The sequence below is a fragment of the Anas acuta genome, chromosome 3 (genome assembly GCF_963932015.1).
Source record: "Anas acuta chromosome 3, bAnaAcu1.1, whole genome shotgun sequence".
In the NCBI taxonomy this organism is placed as follows: domain Eukaryota; kingdom Metazoa; phylum Chordata; class Aves; order Anseriformes; family Anatidae; genus Anas; species Anas acuta.
The window spans coordinates 17,083,919-17,111,204 of NC_088981.1; the positions used below are offsets into that span (position 1 = coordinate 17,083,919).

Here is a 27,286-nt window from a genome sequence, read left to right on the forward strand (position 1 = left end):
ATGCTCCATTGGTTTCTCCAATTTTCTGATTGTCAACAGAACCGAGAGCAACACAGATTTTTCCAATAGTACATGAGAAAATAAAAATCACAGTGGCAAAAATGATGTGAAGGAATAGGAGTTAAGTCCTACCTTCATTTGTGCAGTGCCCTGCCAGAGGACTCGTGGCAGTAACCTCTTGTGGATGTTAACTAGGCTATATGAGATCAGAATCGCATCCCATAACTTGCCTTTTAGGGCATGTCATTGCCTAAGATGTTTTAAGGGCATCCATCAAAATATATACAGAGAATGTTCTCATGATGATATACATGGAAACAGCTAATCTGATAGCTGCACCCATTTACAACACTTAAATGTTTGGCTCTGATAATGGCTTTTGTTTCTTTTTTCCTTTATTTATTATCTTTCTTTTTAAGATTTTAGTTGCATATAGTTGATGTAGTTCTTTAAAATTGTTGTTTTCACCTCTGCAGGATCTATTTTAAAAAGCCATCTTGTCTCTCTCTTTCACTCACTGCCTTGCCCTCCTTTTTCCTTCTGACTGTTAAATCAGACTCCATTTTTCCTCCAGTTGCTCCACACAACCTTGTGTTCTGCATCCTGACCTTTCATATGCTGCCGTTTGGATCACCAGCTCTAGCCATTACATTAGCAACACGCAATTACACCCTCAAGGTAGACTCAAGTGCAGATCCTACCTCTCCATAAATACCTTAATGAATGGCAAGATGCTGATGTACATTTGAAGGCTGTTTTCAGCTCACATACGAAAGAAGGATTGTTCAGAGACTTATCACCATGTGTAGTGATGGGAGCATTTCCCAAATGTCTGTGTTCCACCACAGTACCCTCTGTATGGTGCTGCTTTTGAAGTGCCCATGCATTATATACTTTCTAGAGGTCATTGCCAAAGCTGCACCCTGTTGTCATAAAGGAGCTGAGTGCACTTTGATAAGAAGTGTTCTTGGTAAATTATTTGATAGTTTTTGCCTTTGGTTATGAACTGCTGTCCTGAAATGCTATATTTCGGTGCATTTTGTTGCTCTGTGGGGAGTGGTACGAGGCCAGTAAAGTACTTACACCATTTTTATTTTTTTTCCATAACTCAACACACATTTTTCTGTGTACAAGTGACATCAGAACTGAAGCAATGCTGGCTTTTCTCCCAACAACAGCACTGGATGGCAAATCTGACATATCAAAGAACTTCCCCCATGGCCATACATCAATGTGGGACATGATATAATATTTTCTTTATGGTCCAACAGTTGTGATAAATTGAGCAATGTGTGAAATGGTGGTTTTCACACAGTTCAAGGCCTCATTTGTCCAGATCATCATGAATAAAATCTGTTCGCAGTACCAAATCCACTGGGAATGAACTATCTTTCTTCCTTTTAGAAGGAATTCCACTGCGAAAGGGAACTGTGAGAAAGGCACAGTGTGAGGCGGCTCTGTACCAGCTTTGTGCAGAAAGAGATAGCAGTTTCTACTTTGTCTCCCAAGGGCTTTGCTGAGCATGTAACACTAATTGTGACCAATTTGGCCTAGAAAAGAGGTTAACCACAGGCTTCAATATCAATTAAACCATCAGATGTCATTCTACATAACATGTTCTACCTCTTCTGATTTATAAAAGTCTTGCTATAACTTTGCAACCCCCCCCCACTCCCCCCCTAAAAAAAAGTACTTCTAAAATCTGCAAGGGTAATAAGAAATCTGTGGCATTATGGCATGAATGGCAACTCGTTTTCTAAGTCTACGAAATCCAGTATGTCCCTTTAATTAACCAAGAGAGGCAAGAAAAAGGAACCATTTCTGAAAGATCCTGGAAGGAAAACAATTTGTTACCAGCGCAGCTTTGCTCCAGCACATTCTAGGTTATGCCAATGTGTGAAATGATGGCTACAACAAAGTCCAAAGTGATGGCATGATTAAATGTGTGATAAAAAGGAAATTTAGACTCATTTTGCATGCATTACAGCAAATTCAGACTTAGTCAAAGCTTGTCCAACACTGAAGAGTCTTTTCACTGAGATCCTCCTGAGGAAGAGAGATGCTGGGTCAGTCAATCTCAGGATCTTCAGTGAGCATATTGCCCTGCTGGCGAACACACACAGCTGCTCAGCCAGAGAAGCTCTTCCTCAGAGCTAGCAAAATGCTCTCAAAAGTAAGGAAACTTCAAATATTCAATGCATTTTTGCTGCACTAGAAGGAATTAACCACAGCAAAGACTAGCCATGCTCACAACATGGGCTCTGTCAGGATAAACATGACCTGAAACTCTGCAAAGCTTTGGAATCGGGAGAATGCAAGAATCACCTGCAGAAAGGAGAGCTGTTGCACAGACATCTGGAAGTTTAGGTCAGTATTCATCATTCACAGATCTAAGTCCAACTAATTCATTGACTTTGTCCTAATTAATTAGAAATCCAGCTTGCATTACAAACAGCTGGGGAACAAGGCAATCCATACCTGAGGGTTTCCGAGCAGTTTTATCCCACTGCTAGCAGGGTTTGACCTTGCTTCTTCCTTTGCCTGCAGGGTTTCAGTGCCACACAGTTACTGACCCTGCTGCTGCTATAGGTTCTCCACAGCCTCCCTCCAATCTGTGGTATGCTGTAGGGCACAGTAAACCTTACCTCTACAACCAAGCCACAAATTTGGGATGAGCTTATTTGCAGAAAAATGCAATGCCATGGCATAACCTAGGCTATTGGTGAAGTTTGAATGAATTTGGGACAGTCATTTGTGACTGGCAGAAAGGGAAAAAATAAAAGAACGTGAAGAAAATTTCAACTTTCTATTTCAACATTTCCTGTTATAAAACCATTTATTCCTCAACCCAATGGGATTTTTCAACCCAAATTCAGTCACACTCACTTTTCAAAGGTTAAGACAAACAAATGAGTTTCCCTGCAACGCACAACTGAAACTCAGAACCGAAGTCTCTTGGTCAGGTTTTACTCTGGGCCACCTCAACCAGATGCAAATTTTCCTGCTTAGCCCATGCTGTGACAGAACAGAAAATAAACTGCACAGCTCAGCCATGAGAGTGTACTTCCACATTTAGCCTGCTCATGAAGCAGGTAGAGGGGGCAGGCACAGTGTTTAACACACCACATGTTCCCATGGACACACTTTTCATACAGGACATAACAATACACAATAAACATATTTATGCAATAATTGAAGAGTGGGCTGCAAGCTCTCAGCATGTAATTCTGTTTTCAGTGGGATAACCAATTTTTCATACACTTTGAAAATTTTAGTCCAATTAAAAGAACAAGTAGGTTACTTCTGATAGTCTATATGGGTACAATAGGACAATGATCTGGTCATCCGTTCCAAATCTAGAAATGTATAAGCACTCCAGTTCTAGCAGCCTGATCCACCTGGTGGTTGTTTTAATGTTCTTAATGCCATCTGGATCAACATTATTTTCATCCTAAATCCAAAACACAGCACCATATCAGCTACCATGAAAATTAACTGTATCCCTGCCTCAATGAATTGGCTGCATCTTGCTGGACGTATGGAAAAATGAGGTAGCACCTGTGCTTTACAGACTCCTGACATTTGACCAAAACACAGAGCTGGGAGGAGATCTACACACATCTGCTTCGATCTCTGGAGAACAGTGCTTGTTGGCCTTTACACATTATAGACACGGAGATCTTTGCACAGATTGAATTCAGAGGTTTACAACACCTGGTCATTTTTCTAGCAATGCTCATAGGTAGATTTACATGTGTATGTAAGATTCATGGAGTCCCTTGTTTGTAGTATATCAAAAGACCTGCTTTTGCTCTTCCAGTAACCTTATTTGAGACGTGATGAGACTTTGTGACACATCAAAAGGAAACTCTGAAATCACACTATGCCTAGGCACAGCAAGAGTAAGTTAAATTCATTTTTGCAGCTGTCCATGTGAATTTGTTTGCTCTTACTGGTATACGGCTCAGCTTAATATTTTCCTAAGGCAGTTCTTGATTATTCTGTGGACAGATGACTAAAATTAATAATGCAGTAAAGTTGGTCAGTAGTAAAACATATTCCGGGAGGCAAAAGTCAGAGCATCCAGATATTCCTCTCTGGAATGAAATGCTCCTACCCTTTCTGGCCTAGACAGATTTTCTCATTAACAAGAGAAAACATTATTCAGCAGGTTGTATATAAAAGCTGAAAGAACTGAGTTCCTACCCTAGGTCGCATATTGCCTGCAGTGATCTTCAGTAGCTCCTCCCACAGCCTCAATTTGTTGGACCATGAAATAAAAATAACCTTTTTCCTACAGTACAAGCGGAGTGAGGCTGATTAGATGTGGAATTGCCCCCAGTCCCAAAATAATTAGTCTTGTACGAGTGAAGAAGTCTCTTGAAGCTTCTGGAAAGACAGAAGGAAGAAAAGGAGGGAGGGAGCGAGAAAGAAAGAGATGGATTTGTGCTTGGATATCAGTTGCATAAATGACTTTAATTCTCAGATTTCCTAACCTCACATTCATGTGACTGCACATCAACAATATATGGGGCTGCTTGTGAATAGCACCACTACTTACTGCTGCTGAATCAAATTTTCCTTAAGAAGCAAAGCTTTGTTGCTGTTTGCATTATTACCCTGCTATCTGTTTTCTTACAGCTTTGAACTAAACCCAGTTACCACTTTTTTTTTTTTTTTCTTTACATGATCCAGAGCACTGTGCTTCAGTTCACAGGACTGCAAACTGTCATTTGGTCTTTTTTAACTGTAATCATACAAAACAAAAGAAGTTGGCTTTCCCATAACTACTGGGTTTTGCAGCTCTTTCAAAACAAGACGCAAATTAAGTGTCTGTGACATTGGGCATTTGTGATACCACTTCAAACGTTAGCATTTCCATTTCTGTAGGCTAACCCCTATTCTCTCCTCCTGCAATTTCACATCAGTCCCTAATGCTCTCATTTTCATCCCGAGGGGCTGTGTGCAAACTGGGTATGTCTAATAGACATAGTTAGTGCTTTGCAAGGTCCTTTTGTGCACGGCTGTGACTGACAGAGACGGGTGCTGTTTGCAAATGTCAGTGGAGCAATGACCTCAAGTTAATATGGTGAATGATGAAAGAAAAAAACATTCATTCAGCATGTGAACTCTGTGCTGAGATTAGCCAGAACTACTGGGCACATACAAATTACTGTGCTGTCAGCACAGCGCTTGGTGGGGTTTTTAAATATTCCAGCTATTATAAGCCATCATCCTCAAGGCAGTGGCAAATGAAAAAAGAAAAGAGCCAAAATAGCATTTCTGATGCAAATACCATTGTTTTAGATAAGAGCTTTGGACCTGGATGCTTAGAACAATGTAGCTGCAGTCCTCAGACTGATAGGAAAGGAATTAGAGTAGCATGTACAGAACTGTTTGCAAAGCTCAGGGACGGGACCAGAAGGTATGCAGCCCCTCAGTGGTAGATGCCAGTTTACCTCCAGTCTTGCCAGGAGCAACAGAAAGTTACCAGAATCTCTGCAGTCGGTCTGGCTGCTTGTGCTACTTGCTCTCATTTCAGTTGCCTGTGGACAAAAGTTGGCTTTCCAGATTCCATCTCTGCAACTGGTGTCAGCAGAGCAGTCAGGGACCACAAAGGCCATGGCAGGTGACCTCTTGTCTCACCCATGCAGTTCTGTTTTGGGGGCACAGCCTGCAGTAGCATTCAGGGTGTATATGTAATCTGTAGCTAGCTAAAACTTTAGAAGTTTGAGGAAAATATCAATGATATTTTCGGTGATTTCTCCCCAGCTATATAGTTGGTCCTTTCTTGGAACTGAAACAATGGAACTGTTAGCAGAGAGATTGGAAGAAATGCAGTTTCTCTCCCTCCTCTGACCAGTTCTAGTAACAACTATCTCCAGAGACAGGATTATGGAGAAGATACCAACTTTCTTTCTATCTGTGCTTCCTATTGTTGACTTTGAAAACCACATTCATTTGGGATCAGATTCTATCACAGACTGCTGCTTTGAAACTAGCAAACATCTGGGGCAGGTAAGAAATACAGAATTTAGAGTATAATAACTTCAATACACTCTGTGAAAAGAATCTTCTGTTCACCTCTCCTCACGGCCTGTCTCCCTTATGCATGCTTCTCTTGCCTTTGTACCTAACCATGTTCAAAACCCTCTGCATCATCTATTCCTCTAGCAGTCTTGTTTACCTGGTTGAGCTTCTTCTATTTCCAGTCATCTATCAGTTCTTCAAGTCCTTCAGAACAGCAAGATCAATAATGTCTTTTCTTAAAGGTGATCAAACGCTAAGACAAAGCTTGCTATATTCTCCCCCCTGCAATTCTTCTGCCTCCCCATTTACAGCTGCTGCAGGGAAGGGGATGTACAAAAACCTGTTTGAGAGGCAGAGGACAGTACACACCTTCTTTTGTGGAAGCAGCAATATCTACCCTGGGAATGCTGCATCCTGATAAAACTAACAGACAGATTTGGGCTTATTTCTGTTACTATGCTCTGTTTTTTTTTTTTTGTTTGTTTGATTGGTTTGTTTTGATTTGTTTTGTTTGTTTGTTTTTGTTACTAGCCAGCAGCTAGTAGCTCTTAGGAAGAAAGATTTTTCTGAAACCTTTTGCTTATTTAATAGTCACTTCACAAGCAGATACAGTTTAGACTGCAAAATTATTTGCAATACTTTTGTACAACATCTGTTTCCCTCCACAGCGATCCCCCACCATGTGCTGACCCAGCCCAGAGCTGTTTATTTTAAAAGACCAAGACTAACCTCAAGCTGATACAGAAAGTGTTCCAGCTGATAGTGACCAGTTTATCATTCTCTATTTGTTTTTCCTCTTTCTTTGTTCATCTGCACTGCCTTCTCCCAGGATTTCTCTCTGCTTTTCATGTGGGTCACTTACAGAATTATTCACTATGATACTGGATTGTCATAAAGACACTGAATAGGACATAAGACACTGAAAATTCCTCCTGGTGGGGATAAGCAAACACTACCCATCCACAATCACCTCACCAGATAAGTGAACACAAAATAGTTACTAAACCTCCAGCTATGAGTGCTAGGGAGTAAGCATGAAGAAAAAGAAGAGGGAACCTGTCTTTACAGTTACATAGGTTTCATATACTGCTACTTGTCAATCAAGTGCTCAAGTGGGGTACTTTCATTCACTTGCTGCCATGGGCAAAAGCAAATGCCATCTGTTTGGAACAAAACACACACCCAGAACACACATGTTTGCTGCTGAAAGGATGGGCTGGTCAAACTACTCATAAACTGCAGAGCTGAGTCAGCAGTACAGAATTATAATTAAAAATAAAAAATAAATTAAGACTAGACAGCATTTCTTAGAGAGCTGTGCAAGCTTGCTGGGACCCTTTTAGTAGCCCTGCAAATATAAGTGGTGTGTGGGCAGTTGCCACAAAATGGTTCAAATTGGAGAATTGCAGCAACTCACCACTTTTCCAGTGTCAAGACTGGGAAATGCCTAGAGTCTATGATTCCGATGTGGTAAAGTAGACTTCCACTGCCACCTCCTGGCTCTTCCAGACACCAAACAAAACTGAATATGCTAAACAGCCTTCTTCATATCTTATTGCCATTCAGGTCATAGGCCTGATCTAAAGTTTACTGAGATGACCAAGCTTCAAGTCAGCCCTTGGAAATATATGCATACGAAAAAAAATGGACACACAGAGACTGCGTTTTGTATCATAAATAAGAAAGAAAAGGTTTGCTGACCTTACACTGCACTCTACACACTGATTTTAAAATACAAGTAAAAACATTAAAATACTTCTACACCTGCTTCTCATACGAATGTGTTTCATTATAGTTTCTCACCTTCCAGAAGAAGCAGATCACAGCCTATAGAGGATCCCTGATGTCCTCGCAAATGTTTTGGAATATCTACTTCTTCGTTGTTCTGTTAAAAAAAAATTCTGTAAGCATACAAAAGGCTATACACTTGTTTGTTTTATAACAGAACTATAATATGGAAAAAAAAAATGTCTCTATTTAATATTCCTTTTCTTTGCTTCCTATCTTGCAAAGTCTAGCGATATTTCTTACTAACGTTGGTGGAGGTACGGAGATAGATATTGACTTTCATCTCTGTAAAGAATTCTGGCTTTACTGCTCCATAAACTGCTCCAAAAGAATCATAATAATATGATATCATGACTTATAAACACAACATAGCTTTTCTTTTTGCATTTTTATACAATTTCAAATAGCATTTGCTTTCAGAGATTCCTTTTATCTGAACTCTACTCAACAGTAAATCTCAAGGAGATTGTCAGCCTAAGGGCATACAACACTTGGTAGCATAAGTCTGGAGGTAAAAAAGGGAACATGGGTTTCGAACTCTCATTACTCCAAGTCTGCCCTTTCATTATCTATGGATTTGGGGCCTATAACTTCTAACTTCCTCAATTAGTAAGGTCTCCCACCTGTAAAATAGGTGAGAATCATACTGCTCTACCGTGTTTCAAAAGGTTTACATCACTCCATTCTTCCACATTCATTAGCACTCTGATAGTTCACTGAGCAAGGTTTCTATTATTAGAAAGATTTTTCAGAAAATATAAAACTAGATGAAGCAGTGAAACCCACATTATCTCTGCTGTGCAGCTGAGTAACATCACATTCACCTGGTGGGAGCACATTCTTTCCTCGGTTTACATGTGTGAAGAGGTGATGTATTTTTAATGAGATTTATTTTCACGATAGGAATTGCACTGACAATTTGCATTAAAGATAAGCTAAATGAGCTGCTGAAAATTAGAACTAGCTTCCTCACATTTGTTTCTTTTAATTAACTTGTACACTGTGTTAATCTTGGATTAAGTCCTGGCTCATGCCATCTATAACATCGAAGTCATCCTTCCATAAAAGTTTTGATCACCTCATTTTCTTTCTATCTGTTTACCCTTTGATGGCACAGAGAAAAATGATGACAGGTAGCTCACAAAGGACAATTAAAGGAACAGCAGTTTGTTCTTATGTGCTGCCACAAAAATACGTTTTTTTGTTTTTTTTTTTCTCTTTTGTCTAAGTGAGATAGTAAATTTGTATTTCTGGCTAGGTTTACTTTAAGCACCTTGCAATTTATTGGAATTAAGTCACTTCCTATGTTAATTGAAAGTAAATGATATTATATGAAACCTTAGTGACCTCCAAATGGAACTGAAACCTTTTATGTCCCCAGTACAAATCTCTGGACTGTGTGCTAATGAGTAACTGGTAGCAGTAGATGTCTGTTATCACCCATAGTATCAGTCACAAAAGGGAGAAACTCAATCAGCAAACTTGAGGGATATAGGATACGTACTTCATGATCAGGTAGCACAGATACTTGTCAACAAAGAAACACGGAGACTCAGGGAAACCTTGGATTTCTCTACGCCAGACAAGACAGAACAGACATGGGGTTGTATAGATGCTGGTTCTGCTTCCTCCCTGCTTATTTTGTTTTCCATCTCTACAGCTTCTTCCTTCCCGTAACACCAAGTCCTAGTACAGTCTCCAGTTTTTGTCATCTTTATCTGCTTTACGTGCCTGCTGGCCCTGCTCCCTGCTCCTCCCGCAGCACTGCCCTGCCCTCCACCACAGAAGCAGCCAGCTGTGGTTTGCAGGATGGAGCTGCACACAGGCAGATGAGCTGGCAGGGGAGAATTCGAGGACTGGAGGAGGTTCACTGCAGATGTCACCAGCCAGGAATTCAGTTGCCAAATTCTATCAGGCTTCTGCTGAGGGTGTCCAAATTAAAATCACTTAGAGGTTATCACTTGGCCAGTTCATGTTTTCCTGGAGACAGCAAAAGGGGCTTGCTTGATACTGGAGATGCTTCTTTCTCTAAAGCCTGGAAGAAGCACGATTTCTGAATGAAAGCACTATAAGATTTTCAGCAAGTTCAAAAATCAGCTTACTTGCCATACTCTCATTTTCGTGTGTGGCTGAATAATTTTAGATGAAATTTTCCGAAGTATGGCTGACATGAGCTGTGGAGAAAAGGATCCTTGACAGACAGAGTTGTAAGACCCTTCAGGTAACTCTGCAATGTCTGCCTTCTACCATAGCAGCATGGAGCCTAACCATATTTTATTGTACCTGCAGTACCTGCGCGTGGTTTGTGGGGCTGCCACATGCTACATACCATTTCCAGTAGGCAGCCTGGATGCAGCTACCTTTCTTTGACGGCTGCACGAGTTCAGCTGTGCTTTGCCAGGTGCTTTCAGTTTCTTTACTTGTGGAGAAAGATGCAAACAGGCTTATAATTCCAAAAAATGGCTGTGGTCACACATAGAAATTTGGAGACTGTAGCTTACTGCCCACTTACCACCAAAGAAACATGCTGATTGTGCTTAGGTCTATAAACTTGCCAAGGCAGTTAGACAACCTATTTGGAACAGAAGTTCTTAAAATTGCAGCAAAAGAATACAGAAAAGTGTCAATTTTATACTCGGAGGAGGAGACCAGAAAGATAGCATATCAAGCACATGATTGCAAGGTGAAGCTGAGGACCATTACCATTACATTTGATAAATGTCATTTGCATTTATACTTTTCCCCATTTTCTTCTTATTATGACAATTTGGCAAAATGCTACGAACTGTTTATGAGGAAAAGGTTATGGATGCTGGCAGACAGGGCCATACAGGATCACAAGAGCTTGAACTCGGAGAACATTATTTGCCAGATTCAAATAAAATACCTTTTAGAGCTAGTGAGGAAACATTAAAAGGAACTGACTAACCTGGACAAACAACAACTCCAAAGGTAAGAATGACAGAAGATGCTTTTCAGTTGTATGCAAGAGTACAAACATCATAATGGGAGCAACAGGTAGAAACAGGAGCGTTCTAAAATGACAGGAAGCAAAGGGAAAACTTAGGCAGAACATAAGGAACCCTTACAAATAGACCATCCTTGCAGAAAAAAAAAAGAGAATCATATATGTGGGGAGAGGAATGAAGAAAATACATAAGTCAGTCTATCCAGATATGAATTAAAACCAGGGAGTCCAAGTTCAACGGGAATTTCAAGCTTGGTTTTGGAAAGCAAATATGGTTCATTCTGCCATCCTTTCCATCAGAAGCCAATGACATAGGTGGAGCCGAAGCCTTGTGACTCTGTTGAAATGAAGATAAACAAACCAATCACAGATGATAATTTAAATAGGATAATTTAAAGCAGATGACTATGGAGGAAAGGAAAAGAGAACCACCTACCTGACACCACCAGTCAGAAGTAAGTTAAGCCTAACTCTAGGCTGTAAAATTTGGAAAATATGAAAAGTGCTTAGAAAATACACCAAAAAAATAATATTCTGACAGATAGTGCAGCCCCCTTCAGACCCCTTCAGATAGGAGAAGAATTCTGAAGACCTATTGCAGAAGCCACTGAATTACTAAAGTTTTTTAAAAAAAAAAGAAAAAAGAAAGAAAAAAGAGAATGATACTGTTCTGAGAATAAAAACAAAAATGTATTTCTGTGTTTAGATCATTCAGCTAAATGATCTATGTGGATTAACTCGGCAGGAGGTGAGGTGAGCCTGCAGCCAGCTCCAAGAACAAATACTACGCTGAAATGCAAATCTTGAGGAGCGATTATACAAAAGCCCTTACTAGGCAAATTTTGGGGGAAACACTAAAAATAGATTGTAAAGAACAGCCTGACCAGAAATGAGGCAGCATTGTGTGGAATATCAATTGCTATATCAGGGTGAAGAAATGAAAGGAATGTGCTAAGAATGTCAACTCTGACCCTGCTGTGAAACACTGAAGTTTCCCCAAGCATGTAGCAAGAGTAACTACCCCGTGAGACACAAGCACACGCAGCAAAAAAAGAAGAGCTGGACATTAAAGATGCATGCTCCGGCCCTGGGAGAACACCCTCACCTGCAGGAGAGGGCAAGGTCACTTCCAGACTCTGCCTTGGAGGCTTGATCTCTCACAGCTGCACAACATACTCTCAAAATTCCTGGTTTTGCATAGGAATAAAGATCGAGCCCTCTTTTCAGGTTCCTTTAGCAAATTAACATTCTGGATCAGGTGAGATGGATTGCAGTTCACAGACACAAGCAGAGTGTTTTTGTGGATTTCTGCACATACAAAACACTCAGACTCAGACCCTCTCATAACCTGCTACCTACCAGTCACTGGTCGGTTTTCTGGCATTTACTTGCACAGGATAAAAGAGGCAGGCATGCTTCTTTGTTAACTCTAAGTCCTATAGCAACATGGCTTCTTGTAAAGAACAAGCAAGATTAGATTTTCTTCTGCATCTTGATTGACACAGAGAAGAAGTAAAACCTTTACAACTGCCTAATTTTCACAATTCACGTGGACCAATTATTGGCCCTAGTATATTAATATGTACTAGGCACTAGCCTTGTACATATCAGCTGCTGCTGCCTGGTTTTGAAGGTGGTCTTTCGAACAGGGTGATGTGGCAGTTCTCTGAAGGGCTACATGTGGTTCCAGCCCATGCTTTGTTAGAGAAGCAGTACCCAAACTTCAGAGTCTCAGCCATGCAGCCCTTCTGCAGCACTACACTGGAAGGGAAGCTGGGTGACCACATGCTGCACGCAGAAGCTGTGGCCAGGAAACATCGATCCTGTCTGCTGCACGTTCTGTTAGTGTCAGGCAGCAAAGGACCATTCTCTGCTCCAGCACCTCACTTCCACATTAGGGAAGCAGGGGAAATAGCACTCACATTCCTTTGAAGATCGTTTTTAAGGTAATGGGGTTAGGAGAGAACCAAAAGGAGCCACTGCTGCTGGAGCTAAATAGATGCAGACCTCCTCCCCAGTGCTAGGCATGATAACACAGGGCTTCTAAAATAACACAACATCAGGCAGTTTTGCTCTACGGTCTTATTTATTACTTTTGAGTCTGTTGTCTCTATTTAATCTTCTCCTGCTTGGAAGAACATCACTCCATCAGTGAATCAGCATCTCCAGAGAGGAAATGAAATGGAGCCACGTTCATAGTGCGCAGCCAATCGCTGTCTTGCCACTCAGTTAATGTTCCACAGTGGGTTAAGAATTATTGTCCTCGTCTTTCAGCTTAGTCCAGATTTAGAGCCCCAGTGGAAGAATTAAGGAGTAGATGAAACAGTACATGCAAAGCTAGTTCCCAGAGCAATAAGGGAGCGTGTTTGCTACCTCGGTCACTAAGGCAGGTACTTAAGAATCAGATGTCACAAAGCAGTTCATTTTTCACGAAACCTTGAGTAAAGGGAGAAAAATGTCGTTGGATACCACTTAGGATTTCTAGCAGGACTGCAGGAAGCAAAGGAAGATAAGCTATTTAAACAAAACTATTTTAATTAGTATAATTATAGACTGAAATATGACCCCACAGTCCGTGTGTTATTATTTATCACCCGGTAAGGTACTTCATGGATTGGCCACAGAAAAGACTTTGCAGCAGCTGACATGTATGTCCTAAACCTTCACTCACAGAAGATTCCCCCAAGAGGTGAATTCTCCAGTGAGTAAGTAAATTTGAGAGGGATTTTCTCTCAAGTTCCTTCTCTACTCTATGCATACATGTATTTCTGCAGCTCAATATCTAGCCACTGCTCTCCCTTTCTCTTCTCTACCTGACATGCTCGTGCATGTCTCTGATGACTAAGAGTTGTTGAACTTCTGATGCTCTACGGGATTCTGAGCTGTAAAGCGCAGGGAGAAGTGCTCCCTTGGAGCTTCATGTGATCCTCGCTCTTCTGCAGCTGCAAGGATCAGTTGTGCAACTGTGAACTCTCAAGGCTGACTCACCGCTCCGAATCTATTTCCCTCAACTTAGCTCTGCTGTGGCAAAATTGCCACCCCCACTCCTCTTGCTGACTGAACACCAAGCAAAATTTAATCCTGATCTTTCTCTCTGTGTCTTCTTATTCCCTTTATACTTATAACTAAGATTATGCCATGTCCTTTTTCCTTAATTTAAATAACCAGGATCTTTACTCAGGGGATGATGAGGCACTGGACCAGGTTTCACAGAGAAGGTGTGGATGCCCCATCCCTGGAGGTGTTGAAAACAAGGCTGAAAAGGGCTTTAAACAACATGGTCTAGTGGGTGGCGTCCCTGCCTAGGCAGGGGGTTGGAACTAGGTGATCTTTAAGGTTCCTTCCAACCCAAGCCATTCCAGGATTCTCTTGTTCTCTGTACTCTTTTTGCATGGTAGGCTAGGTCTAAATACCAATGGTTCTTCCTTTGAAATGTTTCTAAGACTCAGGACAGACCACGCTCTTACCAACTTTCACCTTATCTCCTCCCTAACATTACTTTCCCCTTTCTGGCTTCTCTGACATTTCAGTCAATGCAAAGCACAGCTTCTAGATCAACCTCATGCCCTGCATAATGATTGTTGACACTTTTCCCTCCTCATCTCGAGTTCCCACTATGGCATTGTTTCCTACACCTCTGCATCCCAAAGTGCTTTTATCAACCTGCGTATCAGTTTATGACATTTACTTTGCTGTTCTCCCCTACATTCTGACAACAAGGAATTCTGAGCACCAGCTATGTTGTGCTTTTCACTCTATCCTCTTCCTTGCTTTCATATGCTGCCATGGCATAAGTGTTTATCTCCAGTTTTTGACCCTACAGATCAGTGACTCTTCATTTGCCAATGGAGTTGTCTATGTTCCAGCAGCCATGTGCAATGACACAACACGTGAAAATATTATCCATCTTTTTTTCAAATCTCTTGTCAAAACCTATTTCCTTCTAAGACAGCAACAGACATCCTAAAACCAGAATGGCCAAAATACACAATACCATTTGGCTTGCTGAGAGAACTACAACCATGTATTTCTTCCTTCTGCTGCTAGAAAAAAAAATAAATCCATCCAGTAAAGGAAAAAGAGACAGTAATTGTGTTACTGAGTGTGCCATAATATAGACAGACCAAGAAGGAAACCACAAGGTTTTGAGTTCATTGTGAACACATTGCCTCTTCACTGCACTACACAGTTGAACTCACCACTAGTAGCTCCACTGCTGTCAGACTTTTTACACGATCATTACTGGGAGAACCGAGTGGGGCTGCTGGAACACATTACATGTTTTCCACTGACACTGTGCAAGCTAAGTATAGGTATAGGTTTACATGGCAGTATGTGTTGGTTTTCTATCTGCTTCTACAGGGTAACTGTTTACTAACTGTACTAATTATGTTTTTTTTTTTTTTTTTTTTTTTTTTTTTTTTTAATATATATATTATTATTATTGGTTCTTCCATGCTCTGTGCTTGTTATTGTAAACTGGTGCCAGGTATCAATCTTAAGCATTCATGAACCGTTCCACTGTTAGGCTGCCTCACTCTAATCTGGCCTAAAGAAAGATGAAGGGAATGCAATTTATTTATTACACTAATATGAGGCTTCTTCCCGAGAGTCCCAGGAATGTCGAGGGCTTGTAATGTCTACCTGTTATCACATTAGAGAAAATTCTCATGAGTCAATTCCTAATACTACCATGTGGACATCACTTTGAATTTGGTCCTTATGTTGACACTCAGTGTAGCTCATGATATTTTGTCATGGGCCTGACCTTGACCAGAAAGCACACAGGTAAGTGTTTTTATGGAAAGTGATGTTAACAGTTGGATTTGGGGTAAAGAAAAGGAATAAAGTGCTTGTGCGTCTAGCTCATACATCATTTCTGCTCGTATTTTCCACGTTAGTCCATGCATCATACAAACGACTTTGTTGTCTGAGAAAATGGGGTGACATCTTCCCTTGTGGGGAGGTAGATAATGCTGTTAGTGTAAAAGAATGAAGTGCACTCTTATGAGCTCTTTGGCCTGTGTTTTCCACCCTCAGTATTCTGTGATTCATCTAATTAAGGTACACAGCCTGTAAAACAGTAGGCAATTTTGAACTTTCTACTCATTAGCTGGATGTGAATGGATTTTTTTTCCTCCTGGCTGTCTTCCATTTATCTATGGCAGTTCTACATGACTCAGTGAGATGCCAGAAGGGCTCATGATTGCGTGGGTTGCCTCTGGCAAAGGCAGCAGCTTGAAAGTAAGTGTCTGTCTATCAGACTTTTACTTCTCTCTGAAAACAAACATTGAAAAGCCTCTTCCTAGTGAGGCTGACCCAGCTGCCGTGTCTTGTTGGGATACAAGATGATTAATTTCTTTCTACATAGCTCAGTACTTAACCCATACATAAGGGGGGCATAAGGGCTTGCAGATGAAGCAGGGCTAAAAAAAATATAATCTGATTTTATGCTTAATGAAGAAATAATTTTCTTAAGAACAAAAAGCTATTTGCATCCAGTGCTTATAAATTGCAAAATTGGAAATATGTATAACAGTACCACAAGGATTATTTCAGTGATTCTGGCTGAATTAGAGTCAGGAAAAAATATATATTAGAGATATTATTAAAACAGGAGGTTGTGAAGACTTCTAGGATATATACAGATGTTTTGTTTTTGGTTTTGTATGTAAAGCTGATTTTTAAGTTTGGAAGGTCTGCAGATTAGGCTGGAGGCAGCCAGAAGTGAAAATAAAGGGCAGATTTTCAGATCAGAGGGCTATAGCTTCAGAAAGCGATACTGATTTTTGTTAGCTGACAGATATCAGGCCTGCTGCCAGTGTCTAGGGAGCTATTTGAGCTTTAATCAAATGTGCCAGAAACACAGATAAATACATCTTTGGCAGTACCTTTCTTTGCTCCCCGTGGGTATCAACCTCTTCATCAGCCCTTTTCTTTCTGCACTAGTCAAGCGCTCTGACAGGCAGCCTCCATGCTCTGTACAGAGCTCCTGCCACAGCACAAATGCCTTCCTTCTTGTCCAGCCGCAGCGGGTTTCACCCACCTCGTCTTCAGAAAGGGAAAAATGGTGACACCTGCAGCTCCACCTCATCTTACTCTGTGTTAATGAGATTTTTTTGTGTGCAGGAGTAGCGCCCCAGCAGGGCTGCCTCAGGTGCGTGGAGTGAGGCTGGCATTTACGTGCTTTGTAAAATACAAATATGGAGCCTCTTAGCTCAGCCAAAACAGCCTCTCCTGTTCCTCTGAGAGAACAAAGATGAGAGGATAGGAAATGGCTGGCTGTTCTTCAGGACTGAAACACATTTTTGCCCAGCAACCACACTAGGCCCACGAAAAACAATTCTCTTCCAAATTCTAGGGTACCTGAGGCCCTTCTGTTGCTCAAATTAAATCAAAATCTCTCTCTCAAAAAAAAAAAAAAAAAAAAAAAAAAAAAATCAGCCAAACTGTTTTTGCTTATTTGAATTAGGTTTGGACACAGTGACAAAAATGGCGTCACCGTCATCCACTGGGGCCGCGGTCCCGCTCTCTCCCCCTCAGGGTGGCGACGCCATCTTGCGGCCGAGAGAAACTCAGCGGCCTGGCACCTGGGGGACGCCCTGGGATGGGCAATTTTGTGCTGGAAAATCTTAAAATTGTGATTAAAAAAAAAAAATAGGCATTCTGTTGTAGAAATGATCATCAATAGCAGCTGCACGGGTGTAAGGGTGGCAGGAATATTACTAAACGTGCTACGGCTTTGGTGGCAAACAAGCAGGCTGGAGGAAGGGAGGGTTTTTATATTCCCTTCATTTTTATCCTGCCTTTCCCAGCTGAAATTTCTGTGGTTTAGGAGTTACAGGTCTTATTTTATCTTCTAATAAATGTAGTTTTTGAGCTACGTCTGTGGAGCTTTTGGGATACTCATAATGCAGAGAGGGAAGAAAAAGACAAAATGAATCCACTTCAAAACTGTGGCAATTCAAGAACCGGTTGCAAAAATGAAGGAACCGTGCAGTGGCAAACAATAGCTGATCTACACAGGCCTTTCTCATAAAGCCACAGGAATTAGAGAAAAAAAAAAAAAAAAAAAAAAAAAAAAAAAAAAGTAACGCAGGGATTTCATTTTAAAATCCCCTTTTTTCTTGCTTTTAGCTGGTGAGAGCATGTTCATTAACAGCATCCCCAGACTGAACAAACAGTCTTTTGATTTTATTGAGGATGATATATTTCCTCACTCTGAGAAAAAAAAAAAAAAAAGCCATAGTAGTATTTCAAAATATAACTATCACATGAGAAAAACAGCATTGAAGACCTGGAAACTTAGGAAAAGAGACTGCTTATACTGTCATCACCTAACACCTTCCAGGCAGAGGAGCAGAGACTTTTGTCTCATTTTATGCTTCAGTCAAATCCTCAAAATCAGATGATTTTCTGAAAGATCATCTAGATTTTTCTCTCAGTTTGAAGACAATGCTCTTTCAGCTGTGATGGCAGTTGATCCAGAGGGACTGTCATAATAACACTGAGACTGAGCCTTTAAATATTTCTTTCATGAATAGGGCCTAATTATGTTGAGCATAATGTAAACATAACACAGTAATGTTCCTCCTCCAGACAGTTTTGAAATGAAGTCAATAAGGAGAGGCAGAAGTAGAAATGGTTGTCCAACTTGTATTTGTTCCAGTACCAAACGCAGCTTAATATAGCATAAATATTTCAGGTCTGTATATGTGCTGCTGAATTTTAAAATGTGTCTAAAATGGAGAGACAGGGATTTGGTGGATGGACCACTCAGTGGGTAAGGAATTGTCTGGATGGTCGCACTCAAAGAGTTGTGGTCAAGAGCTTGATGTCCAGGTGGAGACCAGTGAGGAGTGACCTGTAGAGGTGTCCCTGCCTCTCTGGGGAGTTGGAACTAAGTGATCTTTAAGGTAGCTTCCAACCCCAGCCGTTCTGGGGTTCTATGATTCATGAAAACATCTTTCCATCCGAGACCATCTGAGACTGTCTGAGCTATATGTCAGCCACAATGTAGGTGGCAAGGGTGTTGTATTGCCTCAGGTTTGAGACTGACGCCTGACACTCTCTGTGGTAGGGTGTTCAGTTTTGGGTCTCACTACAAGAGGAACATCAAGGTGCTACTGTGTGTCCAAAGAAAGGCAATGAAGCTGGTGAAGGATCTAGAAAACAAGTCTTACCAGGAGCAGTTGAGGGAACTGGGGTTATTTAGCCTAGAGAAATGGAGGCTCAGGGGAGAACTTATCGCTCTCTACGAATACCTCAGAAGAGGTTGTAGCAGGGTGGGTTGTAGTGGGGTTGCTGTTCTCCCAAGCAGCAAGCAATAGGACAAGAAGAAATGGCCTCAAGTTGCACTAGGGGAGGTTTAGGTTGGATATTAGGGGGGAAAAAAAAAAAACAAAAAAAAAAAACACTGGAAGGGTTTTGAAGCATTAGAACAGACTTCCCAGGGAAGTAGTTGAGTCCCCATCGCTGGAGGTATTCTGAAGATTCTGAAGACATGTAGATGTGTTTCTTAGGGATATGGTTTAGTGGTAGACCTGGCAGTGCTAGGTTAATGGTTGGACTTGATGATCTTAGATGTCTTTTCCAACCTGAATGACTCTATGATTCTATGATTCTGTTGCAGTTTGGAATTGTTCACCCATTGGGTTGTTTATTAGTCTAGCTGTATGCTGGACATTTGTAGAAAATATACTGTGAGAAACAGGATCAAAAGCTTTGCTGAAATCCAAAAAGATTGCATCATCTGGCTTCCCTTGGTCATCTGGGTGGGTGACCTTGTCATAAAGGGAAATTAAGTTCATTAAACAGGACTTTACCTTCATGAACCCATGTTGGCTGTGACCAATGACTGCACTGTCCTTTAGGTGTTTTTCAATAACTCCTAGAATAATCTTCTCCATCATTTTACCAGGCACTGAAATGAGACTGACAGGTGTGTAATTAACGGGGTCTTCTTTCTTGACCTTCTTGAAAATTGGAACAATGTTTGGCAGTTGACTGGGACCTCTCCAGATTCCTAAGACAGTTGAAAAATAATTAAGAGAGACAGGGAAGGTTGAAGCCAATAAGCCAGAAAGCTTGCCTCTGGGGACTACATTCTTGGGGGCAGAGTAGTTAAATCTCCCACTAGAAATACAAGGAGGTAATCTTGGCCATTATTATTATTTTTTTTTTTTTTTTTTAAGTGGAATTAGGGAAACAATTCTCCTCTCCGCATTCTACCATGAAAACGAGAATTTATTGTACAAGCACAGTCTGAAGTACTAACTCCTTTGTTTATACCTTGTACATCGTGCACTAGAGGAGATCTGTAGGTGCAGTTGGCACTGGAGTGCAAGCCTTGTGATGGTGTCATCTGAAATACTCCAAGTAGCTGTTTGGCAAGTCAGTAGAGCTTGGCTGGGCTATGTTTCTACACAAATGCCAGTGGATTGTTACCCAGAGGGAGGTGGCACAGTGAGTACCAGACACACATCTGCCTGTGCACCTTCAGCAGCAGCTGACCATGCAGGAGAAGTTAGAGTTGCCTCTGGAAGCCTTACAGAGAAATGTTTCCTTACAGAGTTAAAAACCTTGGTAAGGAAAGGAGCATGTTCACTGCATACAAATGAGATGGGGAAAGGAGCCTGCCAGCACTGTTATGTTCACTGGAAAGAGCTTTGTCATAAGCTGCTGTGAGCTGAGCTCAAACATAAAAGATGAAAATCTTCAAAACCAATTACCACTTGCTCCTGTTGAGCCCTTTCTTCTGATTCACCTTCACCCTACAGCAAGTCTGTGAAATGTGGGTTCACCTCATCACTTGGGGTCATCCCCTGGCAGCACAGCCAGCTATTACAAGCCTGTGAAAGAAAATACCATGTTCTTCAGATCAAATTTTTGGAGGTAATGGCTCAGCAGTCACAATGAGGTAATCAAATACCAAGATGAGCCAAAGCAAAAGCAGCTGGTTTGTCCAACTGGCTGATAAAAGACACATCAAATTTATACTGCAAGTTTATTATGGCAATACAATCAGATTAAATAATTTTCACAGCAATGATATTTATATAAGGTATATATTTTTTTTTATTCCCAGCACGTTGCATTCTTTTCATCTTCAGTCATGCAGTGAGTAATGTACAAACACAATTATATGGAAGATATTTTTTCCCTAAAAAAGAGAAACCAAAATTACAAAAGTATGGCTTTATAAGAAAGTTCGAATCATAGAATCATTCAGTTGTATCATACAATGAACATTCATTTGTACTTGGGCATGGCAACATTCATCAGTAAACAACAGCATCAGTCCCTGTCATGCTGAAGACAAAAAAAAGCCAGGGGAACTAGGAGCAGGGAAGAGCCCATCAGTGTTAGACAATATATCTGTATACATTCAAAGTATGAAAAATGTAAAAAATGGTTTCAGAGATTAACCATCACATTTATTTATATTCTGAAGTCAGAGTTACGGAGCTTTGAAGAACGCATCTTTTTTATACCAACAAGCATCAGCAGTGGTGCAATTGACTTAAAAAGTGTTAACTTCAGTTGTAAGGAGATGTCACTGAGGTTAAAATCTGGCCTGTTCTCTCTGCTGATGATGCTGCAGAAACAGTAGCATAACATTGGTAAATCGTATGTGGCTGAATTCTGCTGTCAGCCCAGGAAAAAAGAAAGATGTATGTTTAATAGATTTTGTTTAAAAAGTCGGTTCAAGAATTAAATGTGTCCACTGCCACAAATCCTTTGCTGGATGATTGTGTCTGTTGGCATGAAGAAGCCCTTGTGCTTGATGCTTAGGGACAAAACACCTGTTTCAAAAGCAAAGCTGCTGCCTCTTGGATAGAGAAGAGACATTCTTACCTGTTAGCAGCACAGTGCTTGGGACACAAGCTTATTTCATTAAAAGGTTGCTTTCTTAAGGCATTGATCACTGTTGTGTGCGAGTACTGTGATGTGTAAGTACTGTCAGTCAGTTAGGAATTGTACCAGAAGAGGGCAGACATACGTGTGCACACACACACAGACAGACACACACACACAAGGTCGCTCAGAGCTCACTGAAATGATGCTCACCGATACTGAAGGAAAACACAGACACCCCTCAGATCTTTACAGTGCTACTCCTGAAAACTGAAATTAAATAACATAACCTATAATCCACAGGTTAGCACAGACCGAACCCTCTTTCTTTTCTTTCTTGCTTACATTCTTTTCGACAAGTTCTGAAATAAAGAGCTACCTTTACTTACTATGTCTATAAGCAAAATGTAAACATCACTACACAGCACCTAGCACTTTTATCAGCAAAGTCACTAACATATTTGCCATGCAAGTACAGGTTTTTTTAAAGACTACTGACTGTCAGATTGCAGGAACAGTGGAAAATATAGAGAATTTACTTTTGATAATAACCTGGCTTGGAAAGAATGAAGAAAAAAAAATAACACAGGAAAGGCTGAGGTAGATTTGTCTGTAAATGATGTAATGTCACCGTACTGTAGAGGAAAAATGGACCATCAAGCTAACAGGCAGGGCACTGCAAGATTAGTGAACCGGGTGTAGGTAAAAGATCCCTTCCCTCCAGCAGAAGGACATCCCACCCTGCACTCCTATGATGGAGAAACGTGTTGGGTAAAAGAAGCACCATGATGCTAATGGCCCTAAACCCTGGCCCAGTGGGACTGTACATTGAGGTCAGGTAGTAGGTGAGCGGCCAAGGCCCAGGCAGTGCTTTATTCTCTCAAAATGGTCAGGAAAAGCTGAAATGGCAGAGCTCTGGTGTGATCAGCTGCCTGTTGCACCCTGGGCTAACAACACCTGAGTTTTTGCATGCTGGCCAACAAACAGTCAGAAGCCTTCTTCCAGGCTGTGACACCAGGTGCAGATATGCCCCAGAACTGGAGTCTCTTGAGCAATTGCTCCGAATCAAGCTCTTCTCTGCTGCTTGGCTGGTGGATAACCTCGCGCAGGCACATAAAGCGTTCTGCTTGGTACAAAGCCACCTGAGTGCCCAAGTGCCTGACCCCTGACCTTCGCAGTGATCCCCAACTGTTAGGCAGCAAATAATCCCCGCACCATTTTAGAAGCGCTTGCTGCCAGTGGGTTGCTCGGGCTCTCTGGACACGTCCCCCTGCCCTGTTAGAACGAGCTGCCTCGGTAATGCCAAGAGTTCCCACCTGCATCATTCGGTTTCTAAGCGGAGCAGCCCTACTGTCCCTCCTGTCTTTTCTGAAACTCTTTATAGCAACAAAACCCTCATGGTATGAAGACAGTGAAATAATGGTTGATGATTCGCCTTCCCTCCTTCGGATGATTTACTTTCCCTCCTCTCTGCTCCCGGGGCCTAATTACTATTCTAATAATAGCCGTCGCCAGCCTCCTCTGCCTCTCGCCCACTGGCATACGGGTAAGATACCACACTGCTGCTGGGCACAGGCTGCATCCTGCTTCCCTGGGCTTCAGGGGTGCCACAGAGACTATGCTCTGCAGAGCCACTCAGCAGCCTTGGCCTCCTCCTCCAGCACTGCCCAGCATCTCCAAAGGGTCCTTCCAGCTGGCTCTGGCACAGCCCTGCAAGAAATCTCCACCTGGCCCCGGCTGGCAGCACCAGGAGCCTGGCACACAGGAGGTGCCCCGAACATGGAGAAACCAAGCAGAAGTGCTCCACGTACTAATTAACACAAAAGGCTGCAGCTCTGGCACAGCAGCCCTGGCACAGGCAGGGAATTAGCCAGATGAGACATTTTTGTGCTGTGATCCCCCTGTTCACAGATGTGAGCACACAGGTTGAGCGCACACCTTTTCTTAGCCAGAGCCTTGCGAAAAGGGGTTTGTGCCCCACTGCCTTTTGCACCAAACCTGTTTGAAGAGATGAGGGGTTTATTCACTGCTGCTCAGTATGGATCTTGGAAAATGGGTGACGCTACTTCATTAGAGCACAGGATTACGCCTACAAAGGGAGGAGAATATTTGGGTCCAAAATAAGGGATGTTCCCCAAGAGGGATTTAGGATCCTTCCACTGCTCTGCTGGTGCTGGGCACAGCCAGGAGGGCAGGGCCAGTGCCTCGAACAGACAGGACTCTGCCCGGGCAGGGCATCCCCAGCCCTGCAAGGAGAGCCCACTGCTGGAGAGCTGCAAATACCCCCTGCCTTCAGGTCCCCGAGAAATCAGTGGGAACTTTTTGTATTTCCCAGGATCAGGCCCTCTGTCTAGACTCGGGTGACAAAAATACTCTGACAACAAGCGACAACTTCCAATGGCAGGCTGTCATGCCCACAGCTCGGATAGCTAACAAGTGTCCGTGACTCTGAGACCCACTGGTGTGTCAAGCTAGTGAGCTGCATCACTTCTGGAGACACATTCACCCCTAAAAAACAAGTAAAGGATAAATAATGCCACTCATGAAGGACGGGGCTACCAGTGGACCTGCTCTGATTTGCAATTTTTTTTACCGGACAGCAGGGAAAATGGTTCCCTCCCCATCACACAGCCTTGTAGAGCCATCAGGGCTGGGTTGCCTTTAACCCCCTCACTCCCTTGTGAGCCAGGATGCTTTCCACTAGCTCCTCTGCCTGTCCCTAGGAATACACACCCACTGGCCCTAAGTGCACGCACTCCATGCTTCACCTACCGTCAAGTAACTCATTAAAATCACACTAACTTTACATCTCTGCAGCATCAGCCGTAGACTTCTTGGCTGTTACTAGAGGATACTGAATCACTGTCAGAAAGGAAACCTGACTTTTCAGTCCTGCTCATACACGGTAGTATTTTTCCTAGTATTTTTCCTACCAGGAGGTAGGACACGGTCTTGCAATTACACCCTTTGAAAATCCCACGGCAGGAGCTGTTCCTTTTTACCCAGGTACATTACACAGGATAGGGTTATATTGGGAATTCAGATACACTGACACCAGCTGACAGCTGAAAAAACAAACAGAACACAGTCTCAGCTACAGTTAACCCTTCACATGCACAACAAACAGAAAACAAGGAAGGTTTTTGTCTTGAAAAGTGCCGTGCCTGCAATCAATTAGGAAAAAAAAAAAAAAAAGAAAAGAAAAAAAAAAATCACAAACATTTAAAATCTTGTCACAAAATATTGGATTTTCCAGCATAGCCTAACAGGGTAAGTATTAAAATCACACTAAAATACACAGGGTGCTGGGTGAGCAGGTCCCCGAAGTTGCCTTTGAAAATCCAAGACCCAGCAAATAAAGTCAAGGAAAAACATTTACCACGTTTTTTGTTGTTAGCTTTTTGCCATAAGATGGTAAGGGCTTTAGTGCCTGAGGTATAGGTAGTTCCTGGATGCTTTTAGGGAAGTGGGACGGAGGCAGAGTCTGGAGAATAGTTTGCATAGCTTGCAGGTATAAAGAAGCAGGCGTGTTCCCCACCAGGCTGTTGAATTTGTCTTCCCCCAGCAAAGCTGTCCAGTGCTCTGGATGATCCCGCAGAACTTTCCGCATCTTAAATTGGGGGTTGGGCATGAAGAGCAAGAGGTAGTCGAGGCAGAGCTTCTTCGATGCCACGTTGACTTTGGAGTCCCACATCTGTTCCAGGATGACGTCCAGCGGGGTAAGTCCTTTGCTGTCCTCTATCCTAGGAGAAGCTCCATTGCCAAGGAGGATGAGGACCGTCTCTGACCTCAGCAGTTCACAGGCAAGGTGTAGGGGTGTTTTCCCGTCTTCCAGATGAAAGCAGCCAGTCCTGTTGATGTAGGAGTTCAGGCTGGGGAGCTTGTGTGCAATTTTGATGATCAGCCCCAAGATATCTCTCCTGTCATATGTGACTGCCATGGCCAAGTGGGGAGCAGACGATGGGCAATAGCAGAAGTGTTCCCCAGGCACCTTGAGAGCCTCCTCTGGGAAATGAGACAGCAGATACTGAGCATAAGGCAGGTGGTTATGCACCACTGCATAGAGAAGGGCTTCTGAAGGTGAGTACGTTCTTAGGCTGGCGTTTTCCTCCCAGTAAAAATATTCCATAGTTCTCATGTCTTCTAGCATCCAAACAGGCTTGTGATCCCTCACAGCCTGATAGAACATATAGGATAAGAACTTGCAGTGCCTGCTCTGATCGTCCGGCAGGCTGGCCTGGTTACTGGCCATGGCTCAGCAAATAAAGAGCTGCTCCCCGTAAAATCGCTCCAGATGGTAAGATCTGTGCACTTGGAATGCAGATCCCGATGCTGCTGCAACCTTCAGGCTGTCATTGCTGCCTGGACCGCACTAGCTGGAATGCATGGGCTGATCATCTCCACCCATTCATTGTTTTTCCCCTCACTGCAGTGGTTTTGTTTAGGTAAGCACAATCCCACAGGCTCGGTTAACCCATGCCATGCAAGCAGATGGTTAGTAAATATATCCTGCTCGGTGTGTGGCGCAGGTTACTGGAACGCTGTCAGACTGCAAGCGATTTTACACACACACACAGCTAGAGAGAAAGCAGGGAGAGACTAAAATTAGCTGGAGAGGTGAGGTAGTTTTCTGTCTGCATTTCATGTCTAACCAGATCAGCTCATATGCTGCAGTAAGTACGACAGCAATATTCATCTATTTTTTTGTATGTCACTCACACACACAGCTTAGTAAATCGTAAAAAGAATATGTTGCAGTTTAAAATGTTCCACAGCTGATAATATGGATGATAATGTACTCATTAAATCAAGGGACTGGTAGCTGTAGCATTAGGAAGGGATCCCTATTTTAGAAAAAATGGTATGGCTGGCCAATTAGGAGACACTGATGTTAATGGATTGTCTATAAGGCATTAGTGATGTTTAAGATCCCAGCATTGATCTCTGCAGAGAAAGGAGTCAAGCAGGATATGGAGTAACCCTTCCCAGAGCCGCAAAGTATATTGCCCAGTGTAAATGCCTGCCTTTGTTTAGCAAGGAAATATCTGAAGTGCCTCTGTTTTGCATAGCAGGGGCATAAACAAAAGGTTAATGGCCAAACCACACTGGTGGATGGAGTGCTTTGATCCAAGCATTTCTCAGATGTCCTGTTCCAGGACTGAGATCAGAGCAAGCTGTAATGGGGGGAAGTGGGTTTAAGCAACCTAACTTGTGTAATGCCCTGGCAAGACACAGAGGACCAAGGCTTGATGGGGGCTGCCTATAGGATGAGGCAGAAGGGCCAGACAGAAATTAAATTCATAGAAAATAAATGAATTAAGCACCCTTCATTGCAACTTATGCTTAAGGAAAGAGAACTTCTACACATCTTATAAATCAATAGATTTCAGTAGGACGGTGTCTCACCATCTTGATATGAGAACAGAAAAATACAGCAAATCAAGAATTCTTTTTTTTTTTTTTTTTAATTTAGCAAGAAGACAACAGTATATTCAAACTAAATAAGGAATGTTCAGGTATCAAATCTGATCATCTCCAAAATGTCTGGAGTCATCCAAAGAGAAAACCATAGCCATTTACAAATCTGGGTCTAGATGTAGCACATCTTCCCATTTTCAAAGGTTCTGGTTGTTCATGCCCTAA

At 42.1% G+C, this 27,286-nt stretch overlaps 1 protein-coding gene and 1 long non-coding RNA gene across 2 annotated transcripts; both read right to left on the reverse strand.

Moving 5' to 3' along the window:
- Nucleotides 1-669: 669 nt before the first annotated feature.
- Nucleotides 670-11,607, reverse strand: LOC137853483 (uncharacterized). Its single transcript, XR_011094530.1, has 4 exons — nt 11,223-11,607; nt 9,323-11,123; nt 7,834-7,915; nt 670-4,389 (listed from the first exon to the last, which is right to left on the reverse strand). It is a non-coding gene; the product is annotated as an uncharacterized lncRNA (long non-coding RNA).
- Nucleotides 11,608-20,790: 9,183 nt separating this feature from the next.
- LOC137853484 (ankyrin repeat domain-containing protein 9-like) lies at nt 20,791-27,001 on the reverse strand. The gene has a single exon (XM_068675880.1). It carries the CDS (start codon nt 25,893-25,895, stop codon nt 25,005-25,007), a length of 891 nt encoding a protein of 296 aa, XP_068531981.1. The 5' UTR covers nt 25,896-27,001; the 3' UTR covers nt 20,791-25,004.
- Nucleotides 27,002-27,286: the final 285 nt, after the last annotated feature.

What these genes read in the sequence shown, in the direction of transcription:
- LOC137853484 (XM_068675880.1), bottom strand. Translation starts at nt 25,895, where the DNA reads ATGGCCAGTAACCAGGCCAGCCTGCCGGACGATCAGAGCAGGCACTGC.